General features: G+C 45.7%; 1 protein-coding gene across 4 annotated transcripts in view; it reads right to left on the minus strand.

The window, feature by feature from the left end:
- The window catches only part of PDLIM1 (PDZ and LIM domain 1), a 90,942-nt gene that overhangs the window by 9,849 nt on the left and 63,921 nt on the right, over positions 1-17,172 (minus strand). Inside the window, exons 1-3 of one of the 4 annotated variants that reach the window (XM_038409550.1) lie at positions 6,583-6,724; positions 6,254-6,324; positions 4,006-4,311 (exon numbers count right to left, since the gene is read on the minus strand). In XM_038409550.1, the coding sequence (XP_038265478.1) occupies positions 4,006-4,311; positions 6,254-6,294 (347 nt within the window). In that variant the 5' untranslated portion in view covers positions 6,295-6,324; positions 6,583-6,724. Of the gene's footprint in view, positions 1-4,005; positions 4,312-6,253; positions 6,325-6,582; positions 6,780-17,172 lie in introns of those variants that run through there. The other 3 variants (XM_038409553.2, XM_038409548.2, XM_043518436.1) reach the window with 3 other exon arrangements.

A 17,172-nucleotide genomic window follows, 5' to 3' on the forward strand; every position in this document is an offset into this window, starting at 1 on the left:
GGCTATGTTTGCACAAGTAAAGTGCAATCCTAGCGAGATGAACAACACGGCTTCTCAGTGGAACACACTATTTTTAGAGGAGTTCCACTGTTTGAAACACACACACACACACACACACTTCTCAAGTATACTTTGCAATTCAATGTAAGAAATTTTAAAAGGTACTTTCCAGGAAATAACAGTTCTGCTTTAAAAAAAACAAAAAAACAAACAAAAAAAAACCACAGCCCATTTTGCCATAAAGAATGAATTGTGCTGCTCTTGGAGCAGGCCCAGCTTCTATTGTTTAAGAAGGGCGATCGGGCTTGGTTCTTAGCACAACTAGAGCTAGAGACAGGGAGTGTTTAGTGCAGGCAATGGGGAGCAAATGGGGCTTACTAATGAAAGCAGAGTTTCAACTTCAACTACAGAGGGGTGACTCTCTGCTTGTTCCTGCTCTGGGCCAGGGCCCTCGAATGCAGGGGGACCAATGCTGTAATTCAGCAAAGCACTTAAATATGTGCTTAACTTGAACAGGAAATTTGTATTCCATTCCTAATATTACATACGCATATCAATATTGATTAGCTTCTATTAATAACGCTCTTATTAAAAAATGCTTTACATTACAGAGAGACCTGGTCCTGCAGACCTTACTCCTAAGAGCGACAGCTACAGTTTCAAGCTCAAAATGCTTTTTTAAAAACGGGTACCAATATTTCCATTCTACAGATAGGGTAACTGAGGCACAAAGCACTTCAGCAATTTGCCTAAGCTCACAGAGCAGGTCAGTGGCAGAGTCAGGAATAACATTCCTCCTCCTGAACCCCAAGCTGCTGCTCTAAGCACTGGATCTCCATTGCCTACCGAGACATTTGTGTTTCCTTTTGTGGTGTGTGTGTGATTAGCAATCCCAGTTTAATGGTTTTGGTTTTGAAGTGTAAATGTCACACCTCAGAATATAAATCATCTCTCTGTGGATGCATCTGTGCTAGTTGAAGCATCCTAAATGAATACAGCTGGAAACATTATCCAAATTGGGTTGGGGCAAACGTCTTCTTTCAAAAATGGGACACTGAGGAATAACTAGGTTAAATGATATACAATCAGACGTAAGTGGTTTACTAGGTTCAGCCTACAAGAACACCGCTGTCACACACACGAAGTGCAGGCACTTGTACGCAAGCATTCTGAAATTGAGATCAACTTGTAGAGAGAAATCTTTTTGACGATGAAGCAACTGCATATTTTCCATGCCAATGCGTAATCAAGTCATCTGGGGGTTAGCCTGCACAATAAACACTTCAAGCACCACAAGGGAAATTGATGGCAAACGTTATAATGCACTTTTTCATGAAATAATCTCAAAAAATGTTCCCATCTATGGTAAAATATTCTGGAGTGAACGCAGTGTACTCTTTTGAGCAATACACACATATATTCAAGTTTCCAGAATATGAATCTCAATGACCTGAAACTCTTAGCAGAAACAGGATCAAGTTCCCATGTCTATTATATAGGAAATTCCCTGGTTTATCCTAAATTAATGCATGCCCCCCATTACATTCTTATACCCTGGTGTTCTCCCACCACCTTTTCTACTCTCAAAATAATGGGCTGAAGCCCACTGTTAGTCTTTAAACCACAATACTAAGGATATTTAATCCATGTACATTGAAAAGCAAATGCTTAAAATTGTCTTATGGGGCATTATAAAACAGACACACAACATTTCAAACAAACAAGTATTGTGACAATGTGCGTAATGTACACGTCAAAGATCTTCCACATTTTTAGCACTCAGGGATACATTTTTTAGAAAATGAGACTGTGAAGACCGACCAAAAAACAAATAAATAAATAAAAATCCTTCATTAAATTGTGCAATAGCTCATGTCTTGGGGAAGGGGCACATACTAATGCTATTAATACAAAGTGATAGAACTAACGCAAGAGTCTGTGGGGACAGATATTTGGCAGAAGACAACTGTGACATCGGTCAGTGGAGTTAATCATTCCAAAAGGAGAGCAGAGGAGCCTTGCTAAATCATAGTAGTGACCAGGAGACCCACTGTTGAATTACTGAGTTTTGAAAATTAGCAAGATACCAACCAGCGACAGTAATAAAACCCACACAGAGACAGCCTCACGTGCTGTATTTTGGCAAGCGTAATTTCACTTTTATTTTATAGTGGTACATTCTGGGAGGGAGGCATAGCTAGCTCAGTGGTTTGAGCATTAGCCTGCTAAACCTGGGGTTGTGAGTTCAATCCTTGAGGGGGCCATTTAGGGATCTGGGGCAAAAATTGGGGATTGGTCCTGCTTTGAGCAGGAGGTTGGACTAGATGACCTCCTGAGGTCCCTTCCAACCCTGATATTCTATGATTTTGTAAAGGTAACGAAGGTCTTCGAGACAGGGCAGTAGGGAATTCTAATGCACAGGCACTGAACTTTTGCTTAGAAGTGGGTGGAAATTCACTTGGGTTCTTTTGTCAGTATTATCAGGGTCTGGATTAGCAATGAGAAGTAGTGATGTTTTACTGTTCCTGAGGTAAAGCATATCAATTACAGGTTGTGACACCAAAATGCTTTGCTCCTTGTAGTTCAAGAACTGCACTGTATTGTTATAAATCGGTGGCGAGCTGAGATTTCCTGGCTGTTCTATTGCAAAACTTGGCCATGTGGATCTCTGCAGCGACTGTTGGGTGAAAACTCAGATCCTCCTGCTCCAAAAGTATATGGTCCATAACACTTTGCTAAAAGGACTGTTAGCAGTATAGGAGCTATGACAAAGTTCTACAATTCTGATTTTGTCCAGCAAAGGAGGATGGGACTCGTACATAGTAGCCAGGTCATAGCACTGTAAACTGAAATAGACACAAACTAACTGTAATAATCTAAGAATGTAGCGCTGCAGCTGATTTCCTAACCAGTTCCTGTGAAAGGAATTGGTCTCTCAGCTATTCTGCAAAGATGCTTTAAGTGGTTTAAGCTTTGCTTTTCTCTGCCCACTTTGATTTTAATATCATCTGAAAACCAAGTGTGCTTAATGTTGTTTAAACAACTGGAGGGTTTGCCCTTGAAACAATCACTAATATCATGGCAACTGTGATTTCAGATAACTCAATACAGATTCTGAACTGCTGTGCTAGTGCCAGTTAGCATCAGGGAATCACAGTGCTAAACTGCCTACCATCAATACAGGCTAATAGAATAGAGAACTATTTATATTGCTTTTCATCTGTAGATCTCAAAACGCTGTATAAAGAAGATAAGCATCATTACCTTTACAGATGGAGAAACTGAGGCACGGGGTGGTGAAGGGACTTTTTGAAAGTCACCCAGCAATCCAATGGCTCAGCTGGGAATAGAACCCAGGTCTCCTCAATGCAATTCAATGCTGTCTACTAAGCCACCTTGCCTCCAGATTAGTAGGTGCCACCTGCCTGGGAAGTGAACTCTGGGGAGGAGGAACCTGTTCTTGCCAGAAATTGGACTAACTCAGGCTACATACCCTGATCCTTCAATACACACATACACTCACCAGTGCTATGCGAAATGAAAGCTGACAGGATATTTTCCAGCAGGACAGATGGCAGTGCCTTCTAGTCACTACTGAATTAGGGATTCGGGAACGAAATGTTACAAGTCTGGTGCTTAAATAGCAACCCCACTCACCCTTCCACTGAACTAGTCAAGTCAATACAAGACCATTTTTCAAGTATTCAAATCTTGTACATTTCACCATTGTGTGTGTGTAAAGCAGCAGAGGAGAGTGGCAGACTGATTTGGTACATTTCAGTGCTTCGCATTGTGCACAGCAAAGAAATGCAATGCAGAGAAAGCGTCTGTGATGAGATCATCATGCAGTAAGTTTTCATTCACACAGGTGACACATAAAACCTCGGATTCTTGGTGACAGGTTGACACTGAGCAGTGGACAACAAGTAACAAGTCATTTGTGGAGATGAAGCCGTGGATGCACGTGTGCGCCGAGGAAGCCACGCACGCAGCAGGCAAGGTTACCTGGGAAAAGCAGGGCTAACGGAAGAGATCTGCCCTTGTAAAGTATCCAGGATGTTTCTCTGGGAATAGAGCTGCAAGGGGGAATTAAACTGCACGTGCACCACTTTGAGTCCTGGCACCTCCACTTCCACAGGGCTGCTGGGGCAGATCTGAGCGACTTGCTTTAGCTGTTCGGGCCCAACTCTCACTTGGCTTGGGATGGAGGAGGTGCTGTGCCTCCTTTGCAATGGAGGCAAGGATGCGTGAGGCTGGAGAGGGTTATAGACTGTTGCAAAAGGTGCCTGGAACCCAGGAGGCAATAAACGGCTAGAGACAGGAAAGGTTACAGGGAGGTTTGTGGTGTTTTTTTTGTTTGTTTGTTTTTTAAAAGGTTGCAGAGTTGAGAGGAAAACACAGAGGGGGGGGAAAAAGGAAGGAAGGAAGAAGTTAATAGAGGACTAAACCAAATTCCCAGGCAATTCTGAAATGAGTACTTCAAAAATCAGGCGTTCCTTTCACTAGAAGGATCCACCACATACAGATCAGCTCTACGGTGTAAAGCTTCTGGCTAATGCTGATTTTCTGGCTGAGCACAAAGGGTATGTCTACACTGCAGTCAGGAGGCGTGACTGAGCGCATGGAGGCATGCCTGAGCTAGTTTTAATCTAGTAAGAACGGGTATGCCTACATGAACTGCAGTCACACCTCCAGACTGCAATCCAGATCGCTCAAAGTGTACAGTGTAGCAGGAGGAATTAGATACTAAGTCCCTCCCATCACCCACCACCTGTCACCATAAGGCAGTTCTTTTGTAAAGATCTGAAAACCAAATATAGTGGTTGCAGTTTCTCTGGCCAGACTCTGCATCACTTACACCAGTGCAAGTCTAGAGGAAACACACTAGGCTGGACAATTTCAATTACGTTCCTCTGGAATAACACTGGCACACAAATCTGGCCTCTTGAGTTCAGAGAAAGATGCTCGGGATGGGTGCTTGAGGCTGTGCATTATAGATCACGGGTTGTTAGATAAACATGGTTCCAGCCCCACTTCGAAATCTGAACCATTGAAAAACAAGCTGCAGAGCGTAAGTCACTATTGTCTGGGGTTTGGACAGGCAAAGGCCTGATTAAAGCAAACTTGCGGTAGCTGTTAATTCAATTCTTCAATTCTTAACACCCGTTTGGTAAACAAAGTCCTGCTAGGCTTTAGCAGCTATTTACAATCTCTGCCCACTCACTGCCACCTGCCCTCTTTCCAGGGAGGGAGGGGGGAGTGACAGCCCCGTGGGGCTCACTGACACCAGCCTCCTCTCAGGAGGGAAGCAGAAGGTAAAAATAACCCTTGGGGGCAGGGAAGCCAAACATTGTCCTGCCGTTATCAGGGTGGCTATGAGCTAGCATAAGCACTTACAGAGCTGTGTTTTCAGACTGGTATTAAAAGGTCTCAATTACTGCAGGCACAAACAACTGTGACCACAATTGAAGTTCCTGGACATCTCCCTTTTGACTGCACCTGCAAGTCAGGGATTTAGAGGACTAGCACCTAAAGCACAGGCATAAAACTGCAACTTTGAAAGCAGAGGCCAGTATCTTCAGATTGTGATGGACTCTGTTCTGTGTTTGTGCAGCACCTAGCACCATGGTGTCCTGGTCCATGACTAGTGCTCCTAAGCACTATGGTAATACAAACAACACCAGAGTGCTCTGACTTCTTATCATCATCTCCATTTTACAGATGTGGAAACTGGAACATCGGGAGGTTAAGTGAGTGACTTGCTCAAGGTCACAGAGGAAGCCAGTGTCAGAGCCAGGAACAGAGCCCACCAGGTTCCTGGCTTCCAGCCCTGTGCTCATATCAGACATACTCGGGTTTGTTTCCAGCACTTCAGACTAGAAGCAAGCTAGTTTTTTTGGTGAAGTGAGAGTTACTTGGCAAGGGTCAGATGGAAACACAAACCCACCCCGTGGCTGTCCTGCTGGGACTGCTGTCGAGGTAGAGTACATTTTCAGACTTGCAATCTCACCGTGTAACAGGTTGAGCAGAAGAGAAACAACTGCCCAGAGTTCTCTGCAATTCTTTAAAATCCAAAGAGAAGGGCAGTTTAATAAAAACTCCAAGCCTTGACATTGTCCCTGTAAGATTTCAAAGCTCTCTCTGAAAAGGGACTGCTCTTTCCTCCATACCACACTTTACCCTTTCAGCACTACTTGCAAAGCCAGAAGAAAACACTAATTGTACGAAGTGCTGATAATAAAGCATTGAGCACCTGTTTCGGTCAGAGGGCGATTTTAAGGGCTGGTATGTCATGCTGAACGCACGCTGAAACTGCGCTGGTCTCTAGCAAACAAAAACACACAATTGTTAATTTCACCTTTGCACCTTGCAGAACATTCCCTGCCCCCCACAAGCCATGCCCCTGAACCACATCCAGTCTCACACCTGCTAGTTGCACTCCTTCCACAAGCCTGAAAGAGAAAATTGTCCCATGTTAAAGAATGGATTCGCTCGCAATGAGTTTATGACAAAGCTCACTCCATGACAACAGACATCCCACCAAGAAGGGGGGAAGGCAGAGAGAAGTGGGGAACTACTTACGGCTTGCTGGGGTCCTGGGCATCACCAGATGACTTAGACTCCACAGCACTGTTGAAGGTCTGGATGTTTTCTGAGGAGTACAGGCCTGCGGGGCTGTTGTACTGGGCAGTGATCACTTTGGGGGCAATGCTGGAAGCGGTGGCAGCAGTGAATGGCATAGCACTCCGGTTGTGTGCGCTTCCTATGTGCCTTATTTCCTGCATGCAAGGGAGCAAAGGCAACGTCAGAAGCGTCTGACATGCAGGCGGGAAGTGCCAGGGCAGCCCGATGAACATGCAGCACAAGGGCAGTTCTGGAGAACCAGAGAAGCATTCTCCCCAAATCCACCCAGCTGCGACCTTATAATGGGACAGAGCTCTCAGCAAGATGAGGATCTTCACACTATGAACATCCTATCCCCAGCTGCTCGCTCTGCATGACAGCGAAAGAGTCCATAAAGCAGACATTAAGTTTCAGACAACAGATCACTGGAAAGACGCGGCTGGAGCACACCTATCAGAGCTATTGTCTCGAGCTGTCGGCAGACTTCACTGGATCCACTGCATTCATTCTCAAGCTTTATTTTTATTTTTTTATTAATGGAATGGTTTGATTCTGGAGCACAAGTTGACACAACCGCTCTCTGTAAGCCAGCCCTGGGAGCAGGATTGTTCAGATTTATCATGTGGCTGGGCTTCCATTCAGATCTAATGTAGGCTGACATTTTCAAACATGACTAGCGGATTGGGGGTGGGTGGGTGTCCAACCTCACATACCTTCAAGAGGCCTGATTTTCAGAGGATGGGTGTTCAGCATTATCCAAAAGCCAGGCCTGATTAAGGTATCTCAAGTTGGGCATGGAAAAATTGAGATATTCAAAAAATGACTAGCCACTTCTGAAAATATCCCCTTGTATTCTCACCGACATAAAGAGGAGAAATGGAAAGGCATTAAAAATTTTTGTATGTGGTTCCAAGTAACAAATACCCATAGGTTAGTTATCAAGACAGTGGATTTCACCTGCTACAAGGCTGTATCCTCCATTTAATTCAGTCAGTCTTCCAATCTGAGCCTCCAATCAATTTGATCAAAAACTCCAGAACCAAAATTCCTTAGTATTTATTTAATCAAAATAAAGAATGGAAGGTTTTTTGTTGTGTTTTGTTTTTTTTTTTTAAATATTCCACTGTCATCTTCCCTTTCAATAGCACTTTTCATCCAAAGCACCTAATGCTGGGTAAGTCTGAACCTCATCTACAGGCCCAGCAACAAGGAGTAGAGGGGTAAGTGACAGGACAAGACCACAAAGCTAACTGGTGCCAGGCCTGCCCATTCCCAGACCCTCTGGACTAGCCATTAGTTTATGCTGCCTCAGGCAGATATTACCTGACGGTTAGAATCACTGGCTATAGGAAGTTGCTATTTAATAAGAAAATTCTGAAGAGATATGCTCAAGGAAGATTCTTCTGAAGAAGAGACTGCTGCAGCTACAAATGGAATTATTCACATATTGCTCTTGACATAAACACTGTTAAATGCTATGCAAGCTGGGACATGAAGCCAGCTGGGCATATGAAAATTAAGGCCTTGTCTATACTACGAAGTTTTGTTGGCAAAAGCTGCCTTTTGCTAACAAAACGGGGGAGGTGTACACACTGCAAAGCTACCTTTGGCGGCAAAATTCTGCTGTTTTGCCAACAAAATAAAACCACCTCAACAAGAAGCAGAGCTTTTTGTGGCAAACTTTAAGTGTCATAGGGTCAGTGTAGACGCTCCTGTTTGTTTTGACAACATAATGGGCTTCCACCAGTATCCCACAATGCCCGTCATGACCACTCTGCTCACTGTTTTGATCTCTGCTGCCCTGCAGTCATGCATCCCTCCCCTTTCAAAGCTCTGGGCACTGTCTGACAGTATCTGACAGCCAGCTGCTGTTATGCTCCGGGAACATAGAGCAAATCATTAACATGGAACGTTCCTGTTCTGCCCTGTGCTAGGAATACAGTGGCGGGCAGACTGCTGCTGCGGGGAGTGCATATGTGGGGGCGTGAGGGGAGGATGGGGGAGGGAACAACTGCTATGTTGCTTTAAGAAAAGGAGGACTTGTGGCACCTTAGAGACTAACAAATTTATTTGAGCAAAAGCTTTCATGAGCTACAGCTCACTTCATCGGATGCATTCAGTAGAAAATACAGTGGGGAGATTTTATACACACAGAGAACATGAAACAATGGGTGTTACCATACACACTGTAACAAGAGTGATCAGATAAGGTGAGCTATTATCAGCAGGAGAGCTGTGGGGGGCTTTTGTAGTGATAATCAAGGTGGGCCATTTCCAGCAGTTGACAAGAACGTCTGAGGAACAGTGGGGGGGGGCGGGGGGTGAGAGGAGAATAAACATGGGAAAATAGTTTTACTTTGTGTAATGACTCATCCACTCCCAGTCTCTATTCAAGCCTAAGTTATTGTATCCAGTTTGCAAATTAATTCCAATTCAGCAGTCTCTCGGAGTCTGTTTTTGAAGTTTTTTTGGTTGAAGAATTGCCACCCTCATGTCTGTAATCAAGTGACCGGAGAGACTGAAGTGTTCTCCGACTGGTTTTGACATTGATATGTTGCTTTGACATTCTTCAGCATGGAGAGCTCACCGAGCGGCTGAGGAGCGGCTGAGGACGTCACTCCCAGCAGCTGAACAGGCTGTGGGAGAACTCTGAGAGAATCACAGAACCATAGGCAGGGCAAGCGGGCTGCTTCAGGAGCAACTGCTGTACCGAGCAGAGCGGGGGGAGGGGGGGGTGTCTCCCTCCCCTGCCTCAGGATAGGTCGATCAGCCTACTGTCTCCCCCACCCCAGACACACAACTCTCCTCTCCCTCCCCGCACACACTTCTGCTGAAAAGCAGGTGACAATCTAGTAGGATGCCCATGGAATGACAGGATTGAAAAACCTGCATCATGTGACGCTGTACCTGCCCCCAAGAGGCATTGCAAAAACTCTTCCCAAAACACCCTGCAGCCAGCTGCACAGTGGAATAACTACCCACGGTGCACTGCTCTGTGTTGATGCAAGAGCTGCTAGTGTGGATGCGCTCTGACGACACAAGGAGCTAGTGTGGACATGCAACGGCGGTTAAATTAAAGCAACATAACTTTCGCCGACAAAACTTTGTAGTGTAGACAAGGCCTAAAATGAATTACTTATTTCTGTCAGGACTTATCTAAATGAATACTCAGTTCACAGTGTGCTGGGGTGTAAATCTACCCCCCACTAGCATGCTCAGCACTAAGGCTTGGTCTATGTGTAAAAGTTCTGTCTGCATATCTATGCTGGTCAGGGGTGTGGAAAAAACAGACCCCGGACTGACCAAGAGACCCTGACAAATCCCTGGTGTAGAGAGCTAGGTCAACAGAAGGTGGCTTGGCAATGTTGTTCTGAGAGATGATGGTCCTACGCTTGCAGAAAAACTCCTTGTCAGTGCAAGCAGGCTGTGTCTACAGTAACGGGCTATGGTGGCATATGCTCTATCATGCAAATACAGCCTATGTGTCCACATGGACCCTGCTGCCCCCACATGGAAATGATGAATTTCAACCTGCTCTAGATCTTTCAAATTTGTGATGACCCCTGTTCTATTGTTAAGGGTCTCAGGCCCAAGTGACACAATAGTAACCAGAGGCCTCATCACCATCTTAACTTCCTGGGTCTACAGTCCCCTGCCGCAGTTAACACAGCACTCCTTCTGTACATCTCAGAACCCTAAAGCAATGCGACTGGAGATTCTGTTTGACCGTACAGAATAAACCACCCATTTCAAAAGGACAAACAAATTCCCCACAAAATGTTCATTTTAATGTTCGACAACATTTCTAGATTTCCTTAGCCAGATGGCTGCTGTTCCCAAATTGACAGAGTCCATTGGAAATGCTCCCATTCACGAGTTTCAAGTAATTATAAACCAATGAGGTAGCTAGAGCCAGTCATGTGTGGGCTAGAAAGAGGGGCTTTCATGTGTCATCTCCAATTGGAGTGCCTGGGCATTAGGCCTACAGCTTTCCCACACACTGATGAAAGACTGACCGATACAGTAAGAAGGTAATGTCTCATTTACCCAGCAGCGTTCAAGTCTTATTTGAAGCACAATCATGACACTGCTCTTCTGCCCATAAAGATAGTCTTTCCCATGGCAGAGACTGTGTATGATAGCAAGAAATGAGAGTGACCACTCTGCCAATTACCCAAGGGAAGAATCAATATTCTTACCCCAGGAAAGAATTGGCCCAATGCAATTATTAAAACCCCCATTAAGAGGATGCAAGTAGAAAACTGTTTCAGACATATGCATCATAATACTCCTAGGGGCATTCTGCAGGACCGTGCACCCGCAGAAAACTCCCCCCGCAGCTTTCCTGTGTTTCCCTGCAGAAAACAGCATGAAAAAAAAAAAAGGGAAGCCGTACGGGGGGGCGGGGGGGAGGGAGGAGAAGGCTGGGGGGCGACCATGGGCGCAGTTTTTTGGGGGGATTGCTCCCTCCAAACAGAGGTGAGGTCAGGGGGGCACATAGGGTTACACGACACTGCCCCCCTCATTCTGCAAGCGCAGAGCTGCCCAGCTGAAGAAGGCTTCGTCTGGACTCCACTGACTCTGCAGGTGAACGCCACCTTCTGGGTCCTAGTGCCAGTCATGCTGTGCAACAGTGAGTGCCAGCAGTGGGGGAAATGAGGGAAGGGGGTGGAGGGGCATGTAGGAGAGAGGGGAAGGGGATAGGGTAATTGGGAGTCCGGCATGCAGCGTCCCCTCAGCAGCAGCTGGGGCTCCACCATTAAGCAGGCCCATTGAACCCTCACCTTGACGAGCCCTACCTCTCTACACCTGTACCCCTCCGATTAGCCCCCGACACCCAAACCTCCACCCCACTGATCCCCAACCAGCTGCACCTGGACCCTCACACCACTCTCCCAGCACCCAGACCCTCCCACTATGTCCCCCACACCCATTCCCCCCCACCCTGAGCCCCAACCACCTTCACGTGGATCCCCTGCAGAGTCCTATTACCCCTGCACCCAGAACCCCCCAAAGTGATCCTGTACATCTAGATCCTCCACTGAGCAGCCCACTCCCAGATTGGCCTACACAGAAACCTCTCACTTCATGCCTGGATCCCCCCACACTAAGCCAATCCAAACTTGGATCCTGCTGAGCTGAGCTTGCCCACCCACCCACACCTGGCATGGAGGGGCAGGGCCCCGGGATGTTTCTGGGGCACGCCCAGGCTTGCACTGTGTCAGGGGCAGGTGCAGCCTCACTGCCAAGTCTCTATACTGGGGGAGGTGGTTGCAGGGTGCTCCCCACTGCCATGCTGGAGCCACATTTATTTACTGACAAATAAAATTAACAGAATTTTAAAATAGTGGACATAATTTTTAATTTTTTTGGTGCAGAATTCCCTCAGGAGTAATAATAATTTGCTTAGTGAAAGCCAGAGTCTGAGGTGTAGGCTTTATGTTCAAGAGCGGTACATAGCTAGCTCAAATGACCGAGATTTAGGTTGTGTCAGATTCTGCAAAAAGAGAAACGTTTAAATTTTTAGCAAAAATTATGAAAAGTTAAGTTTTCTTTTTGTTTTTAATAGGGTTGTGTTTTGTTTTTCAATTTAGCTATTCATTTCTCTGCACTGTGGATAGACCAAATACTGCAGTGTTAGGATATAGATATTCACGCATGTCTGTAACGGCCTATACTCTAAGAATTTAGGTGTATTCTCATCACTTAGCTAGTTCTAGAGGTATAAAAGAAAGAATCAAAATCACTGTCTGCCGGTGTAAGGTCCTTCTCTTACTGTGACAGTCTGAGGCCCTGTTCTTAGGCTAAGACCTTTGGCTAAGCAGCAGAGGCAGCCATAAGCTGGGAAGCGAACGGTCACATCCTCACATTCCAACCTAGTCACATTGAAATAAGGTGCTATTGGGCTGGTAGGAATACAGTCCTGTCCTGATAATGCCTATCAACCCCAGAGAAAGGGAAGTGCCTAGAAGATGTAAAAGGAAACTTAGTTTGATAGCATCCTGTTTAATTTTGCTAGGTGTAAACTAATTAAGGTGGTGGGATATAATTGGTTACATAATCATGTTACATTATGTTAGGATTGGTTAGTTAAATTTCAGGAAAATGATTGGTTAAGGTATAGCAAAGCAGAACTCAAGTTTTACTATATAGTCTGCAGTCAATCAGGAAGTGCGTGGGTGTGGGGGGAAATGGGAACAGAGAATGGGGGTGGGGAATTGGAATCATGTTTTGCTAAAGGGAGGGAGGAATGGGAACAGGGACATAAGTAAGGCTCTGTGGTGTCAGAGTTGGGAAGGGGGACACTAAGGAAGGAAACTGGAATCATGCTTGCTGGAAGTTCACCCCAATAAACACTGAATTGTTTGCACCTTTGGACTTCGGATATTGTTGCTCTCTATTCATGTGAGAAGGACCAAGGAAGTAAGTGGGTGAAGGAATAAGCCCCCTAACATGCAGCACTGAAGATAAATGCACTGTGAACAAAAAGTGGAACCATCAAGTCTATTTTTCTTGTCCGAGCAGAGAGAGGGGCAAAAAGAAAATGGCCTAAGAGGTGACTGCAGTAACACACAACCATGATGCAAGACTAAAGCTTTAAAAGTTGGGGCAGAGAAGGCAGATATAGATAGAAAGAGTGGCAGGTCAGGACTTCATGAAGAAGGCAGGAGAGGGAGTCAAGGATGAGCCTAGGAGCTGCAGGGCAGTTGTTGATTCTGGTGTGTGTGTGGGGCGGGGGTTAGTTTGACACAGTGGCTGGACAGGACACATCAGACTGTACACAGATGGAAAGGACGGGGGAATGGAGAAATAATTGAGAGGCATCAGCAAAAAGGTGGTGGGTAGTTGATGAGATCAACCATGGAAAATATATAGAAAGAGGAGAGCAGGGAAACTGAGTACAGCAGGAACGGCCCTAGTAATTATGCCGACCAGGGTGAGAAACATTTTCGGTGCTGTCCCCACTCCGAATTGGAATGGAAGGTGGGGGGGGGGAAGCTGAGCATCACAGCAATTCTGCACCCCGTGAAAGTTGGCACCTAGGACAACTGCCCTGCTTGCCCGCCTCCCTGGGAGTCACAAAGGGAGATGTGATTGCAGTATATTAGGGAGAAGCTTCAGTACTGCTCACTTGTTTTAGCCAGGCATTCTGTTGCACTGTCCTACCTTGGTTTTTTGTTTTTAACTTCATCTGCAGAGGTTGAACTAGCGCTTTCATGTAGCTAACTCAAGATGTAGGATATCAGTACCTCATTTGTCCTGGAAAAGGTGTTTGGCTCAGTTGCCAGCTCTTGCAATATTTGACATTTTTCTTGAAGCTCCAGCTCCTGTAGTCGTATGATCACACAAGAATCACAGCTTTCATTTTTTAAAAAAAAGTAAGTTTCTAGACTTCACGGTTTCAGAGGAAAGTTTGAAAAGGTAACTCCTAAAGGCTCAAACATAAGATGATGAATAAAAAGAACCAAAAATAGACTCCTTTTTGGGGGGGTGGTTATAACAAGGTAGGGTGGGGAAGACAGCACTAAAGAACTAGCTCCTGGGCATCATGTGTTTTAATACCAGTTCATTACTCCAAGGAAAAGCAGATGGCAAAATAGAAGGAAATGGTCCGGTCTGGTCCAGTCCAGTCCAGGAAAAGAACTTCCCCAGCATGTTAGTTCTTTCTTGATTACATTTCCTTTCCCAGCATCTCGTTAACAAGAAATGTGACTAATATCAGTTCTTTCCTGGGACACTTGTACTACCTGGAGGCAGATCCTGCAGCGTTCTGCTCCACCCATCCTGTGTGACCGCCTTGGCTCACTTTCCTGGCTACCATCTGGTGACTCCAGGAAGCAGTGGGTTTGGTGGTGTTTATCTTTCTTGGCAGGTTTGCTTTGGAGGGTGACCAAACAGCAAACACTGAACCTCAGAGTGGGATTGTCAGAAGTATCTAAGGGCTTGTCTACTCTGGAACGTTTTCCCAGTATAATCATACTAGTATAGGTAAACTGGTACAAACCCTCAGTGGACATTCTTATTGTGGAATAAGAGTGGCTTTTTTCCAGCATAGGACTGGTCTATAGCAGGAGTTACTTTGGAATAGCTATTGTGCTTTAAATTCACACCTTATATTAATCCAAATTAATTCTCAAGATTAGATAAACCCTTCGTTTGAACCCTTTCCCTACGTGATACAAGCTAACTTGAAACAGCCCCTCATCCTGGAGGAAAAGCATCCACAGGGGGAGTTATATCAGTATAAATAAAGCAGTTTAAATTCACTCCTTACTGATGGCAAAGAGTCCTGTGGCACCTTATAGACTAATGCATCTGACGAAGTGGGTATTCACCCACAAAAGCTTATGCTCTAATACGTCTGTTAGTCTATAAGGTGCCACAGGACTCTTTGCCACTTTTATAGATCCAGACTAACATGGCTACCCCTCTGATACTTCACTCCTTATTGACAAAATTTGCCACCCCATAGACAAGCTTTCAGTGGCTTGGGAGCACAAATTCCACTGACTTTCAATGGAAGCTGTATCCTCAACTCCCTTAGGTGCTTCTGAAAAACCTCCCTTGATGAAAAGAAAAATAAAGCCCAAGTTTCTTCCAATTTGGAGAATGCAATGGAGGCCTGGACTGAGAGCCTGATCTGGAATCACAGCTTGTTATTAGCGGCTATAAGGCAGGCACATATTGTCAGTTGATCAACAACAGCTATCAAGTACCTGAGTTTTAGCTGTACTTGGGGAAGGGATATTCTTTTAAGGAGAAGGGTGCATGGAAGAAAGGAGAGAAACATGCTTATGAGAAAAAAGAACTGACAGCACTTTCTACTGATAGGCTCTGTGTGGGCAAGGTGTCATGCAAACACTCGCACCCCTCCACCCCAAGACAACCCAAGCATACAGCTATACCAATCCGTTTCAGTCCTGACCACCAGCAGCACCCCCTACGAAATCCCCACCCCTCCACATAGCTTTGCTAATGCACTCTGGCCTGGACAGGCAGCTTCCTCAGCCCGCTATTCCAGTCCTGTCCCCAGCCTAAAGAGTTCCTAAACCGCAGCCAGACAATTATATCAAATTGGACATTCCTCCTTTGTGGAGTCAGGACTTGACCCCTAATCCAGCTCCAGAATCTACAGTCCTCTTACCACGTGGGCACAAAGAGAAAGTCTGTGGCTGCTAATGGTAACAGCATAGCAGGGCCCATACTGCCTCTGTGAGCCAGCACTACTAGAGGGCAGCATCCCCCCTTCACACCTCTACAAAGCCAGTCCACTGTACCAGCACATCACCGTGTTTTAACCATGCACTATGACCCTAACCTCTAACACGGCCTGCTATTTCATCCCTAGGTCTCAAGAGGGTTCCTTCAATGCACCCCACACTCGTAGAATATCAGGATTGGAAGGGACCTCAGAAGGTCATCTAGTCCAACCCCCTGCTCAAAGCAGGACCAATCCCCAACTAAACCATCCCAGCCAGGTCTTTGTCAAGCCTGACCTTAAAAACCTCTAAGGAAGGAGATTCCACCACCTCCCTAGGAAACGCATTCCAGTCCTTCACCACCCTCCTAGTGAAAAAGTTTTTCCTAATATCCAACCTACACCTCCCCCACTGTAACTTGAGACCATTACTCCTTGTTCTGTCATCTGCTACCACTGAGAACAGTCTAGATCCATCCTCTTTGGAACCCCCTTTCAGGTAGTTGAAAGCAGTTATCAAATCCCCCCTCATTCTTCTCTTCCGCAGACTAAACAATCCCAGTTCCCCCAGCCTCTCCTCATAAGTCATGTGCTCCAGCCCCTGCATCATTTTTGTTGCCCTCTGCTGGACTCTTTCCAATTTGTCCACACCTTCTTGTAATGTGGGGGCCAAAACTGGACACAGTACTCCAGATGAGACCTCACCAATGTCGAATAGAGGGGAACGATTATGTCACTTGATCTGCTGACAATGCCCCTACTTATACAGCCCAAAATGCTGGCAATAAGGGCACACCGTTGACTCATATCCATCTTCTCATCCACTGTAACCCCCAGGTCCTTTTCTACAGAACTGCTGCCTAGCCATTCAGACCCTAGTCTGTAGCAGTGTATGGAATTCTTCCGTCCTAAGCGCAGGAGTCTGCACTTGTCTTCGTTGAACCTCATCAGATTTCTTTTGGCCCAATCCTCTAATTTGTTTAGGTCCTTCTGTACCTTATCCTTACCCTCCAGCATATCCTACCACTCCTCCCAGTTTAGTGTCATCTGCAAACTTGCTGAGGGTGCAGTACATGCCATCCTCCAGATCATTAATAAAGATATTAAACAAAACCGGCCCCAGGACTGATCCTTGGGGCACTCCGCTTGATACCAGCTGCTAATTAGACATGGAGCCGTTAAGCACTACTCACTGAGCCCGATGATCTAGCCAGCTTTCTATCTACCTTATAGTCCATTCATCCAGCCCATACTACTTTAACTTGCTGGCAAGAATATTGTGGGAGACCATATCAAAAGCTTTGCTAAAGTCAAGCAACAACACGTCCACTGCTTTCCCCTCATCCACA

Source organism: Dermochelys coriacea, chromosome 7 (assembly GCF_009764565.3).
Source record: "Dermochelys coriacea isolate rDerCor1 chromosome 7, rDerCor1.pri.v4, whole genome shotgun sequence".
Taxonomy (NCBI): Eukaryota; Metazoa; Chordata; order Testudines; family Dermochelyidae; genus Dermochelys; species Dermochelys coriacea.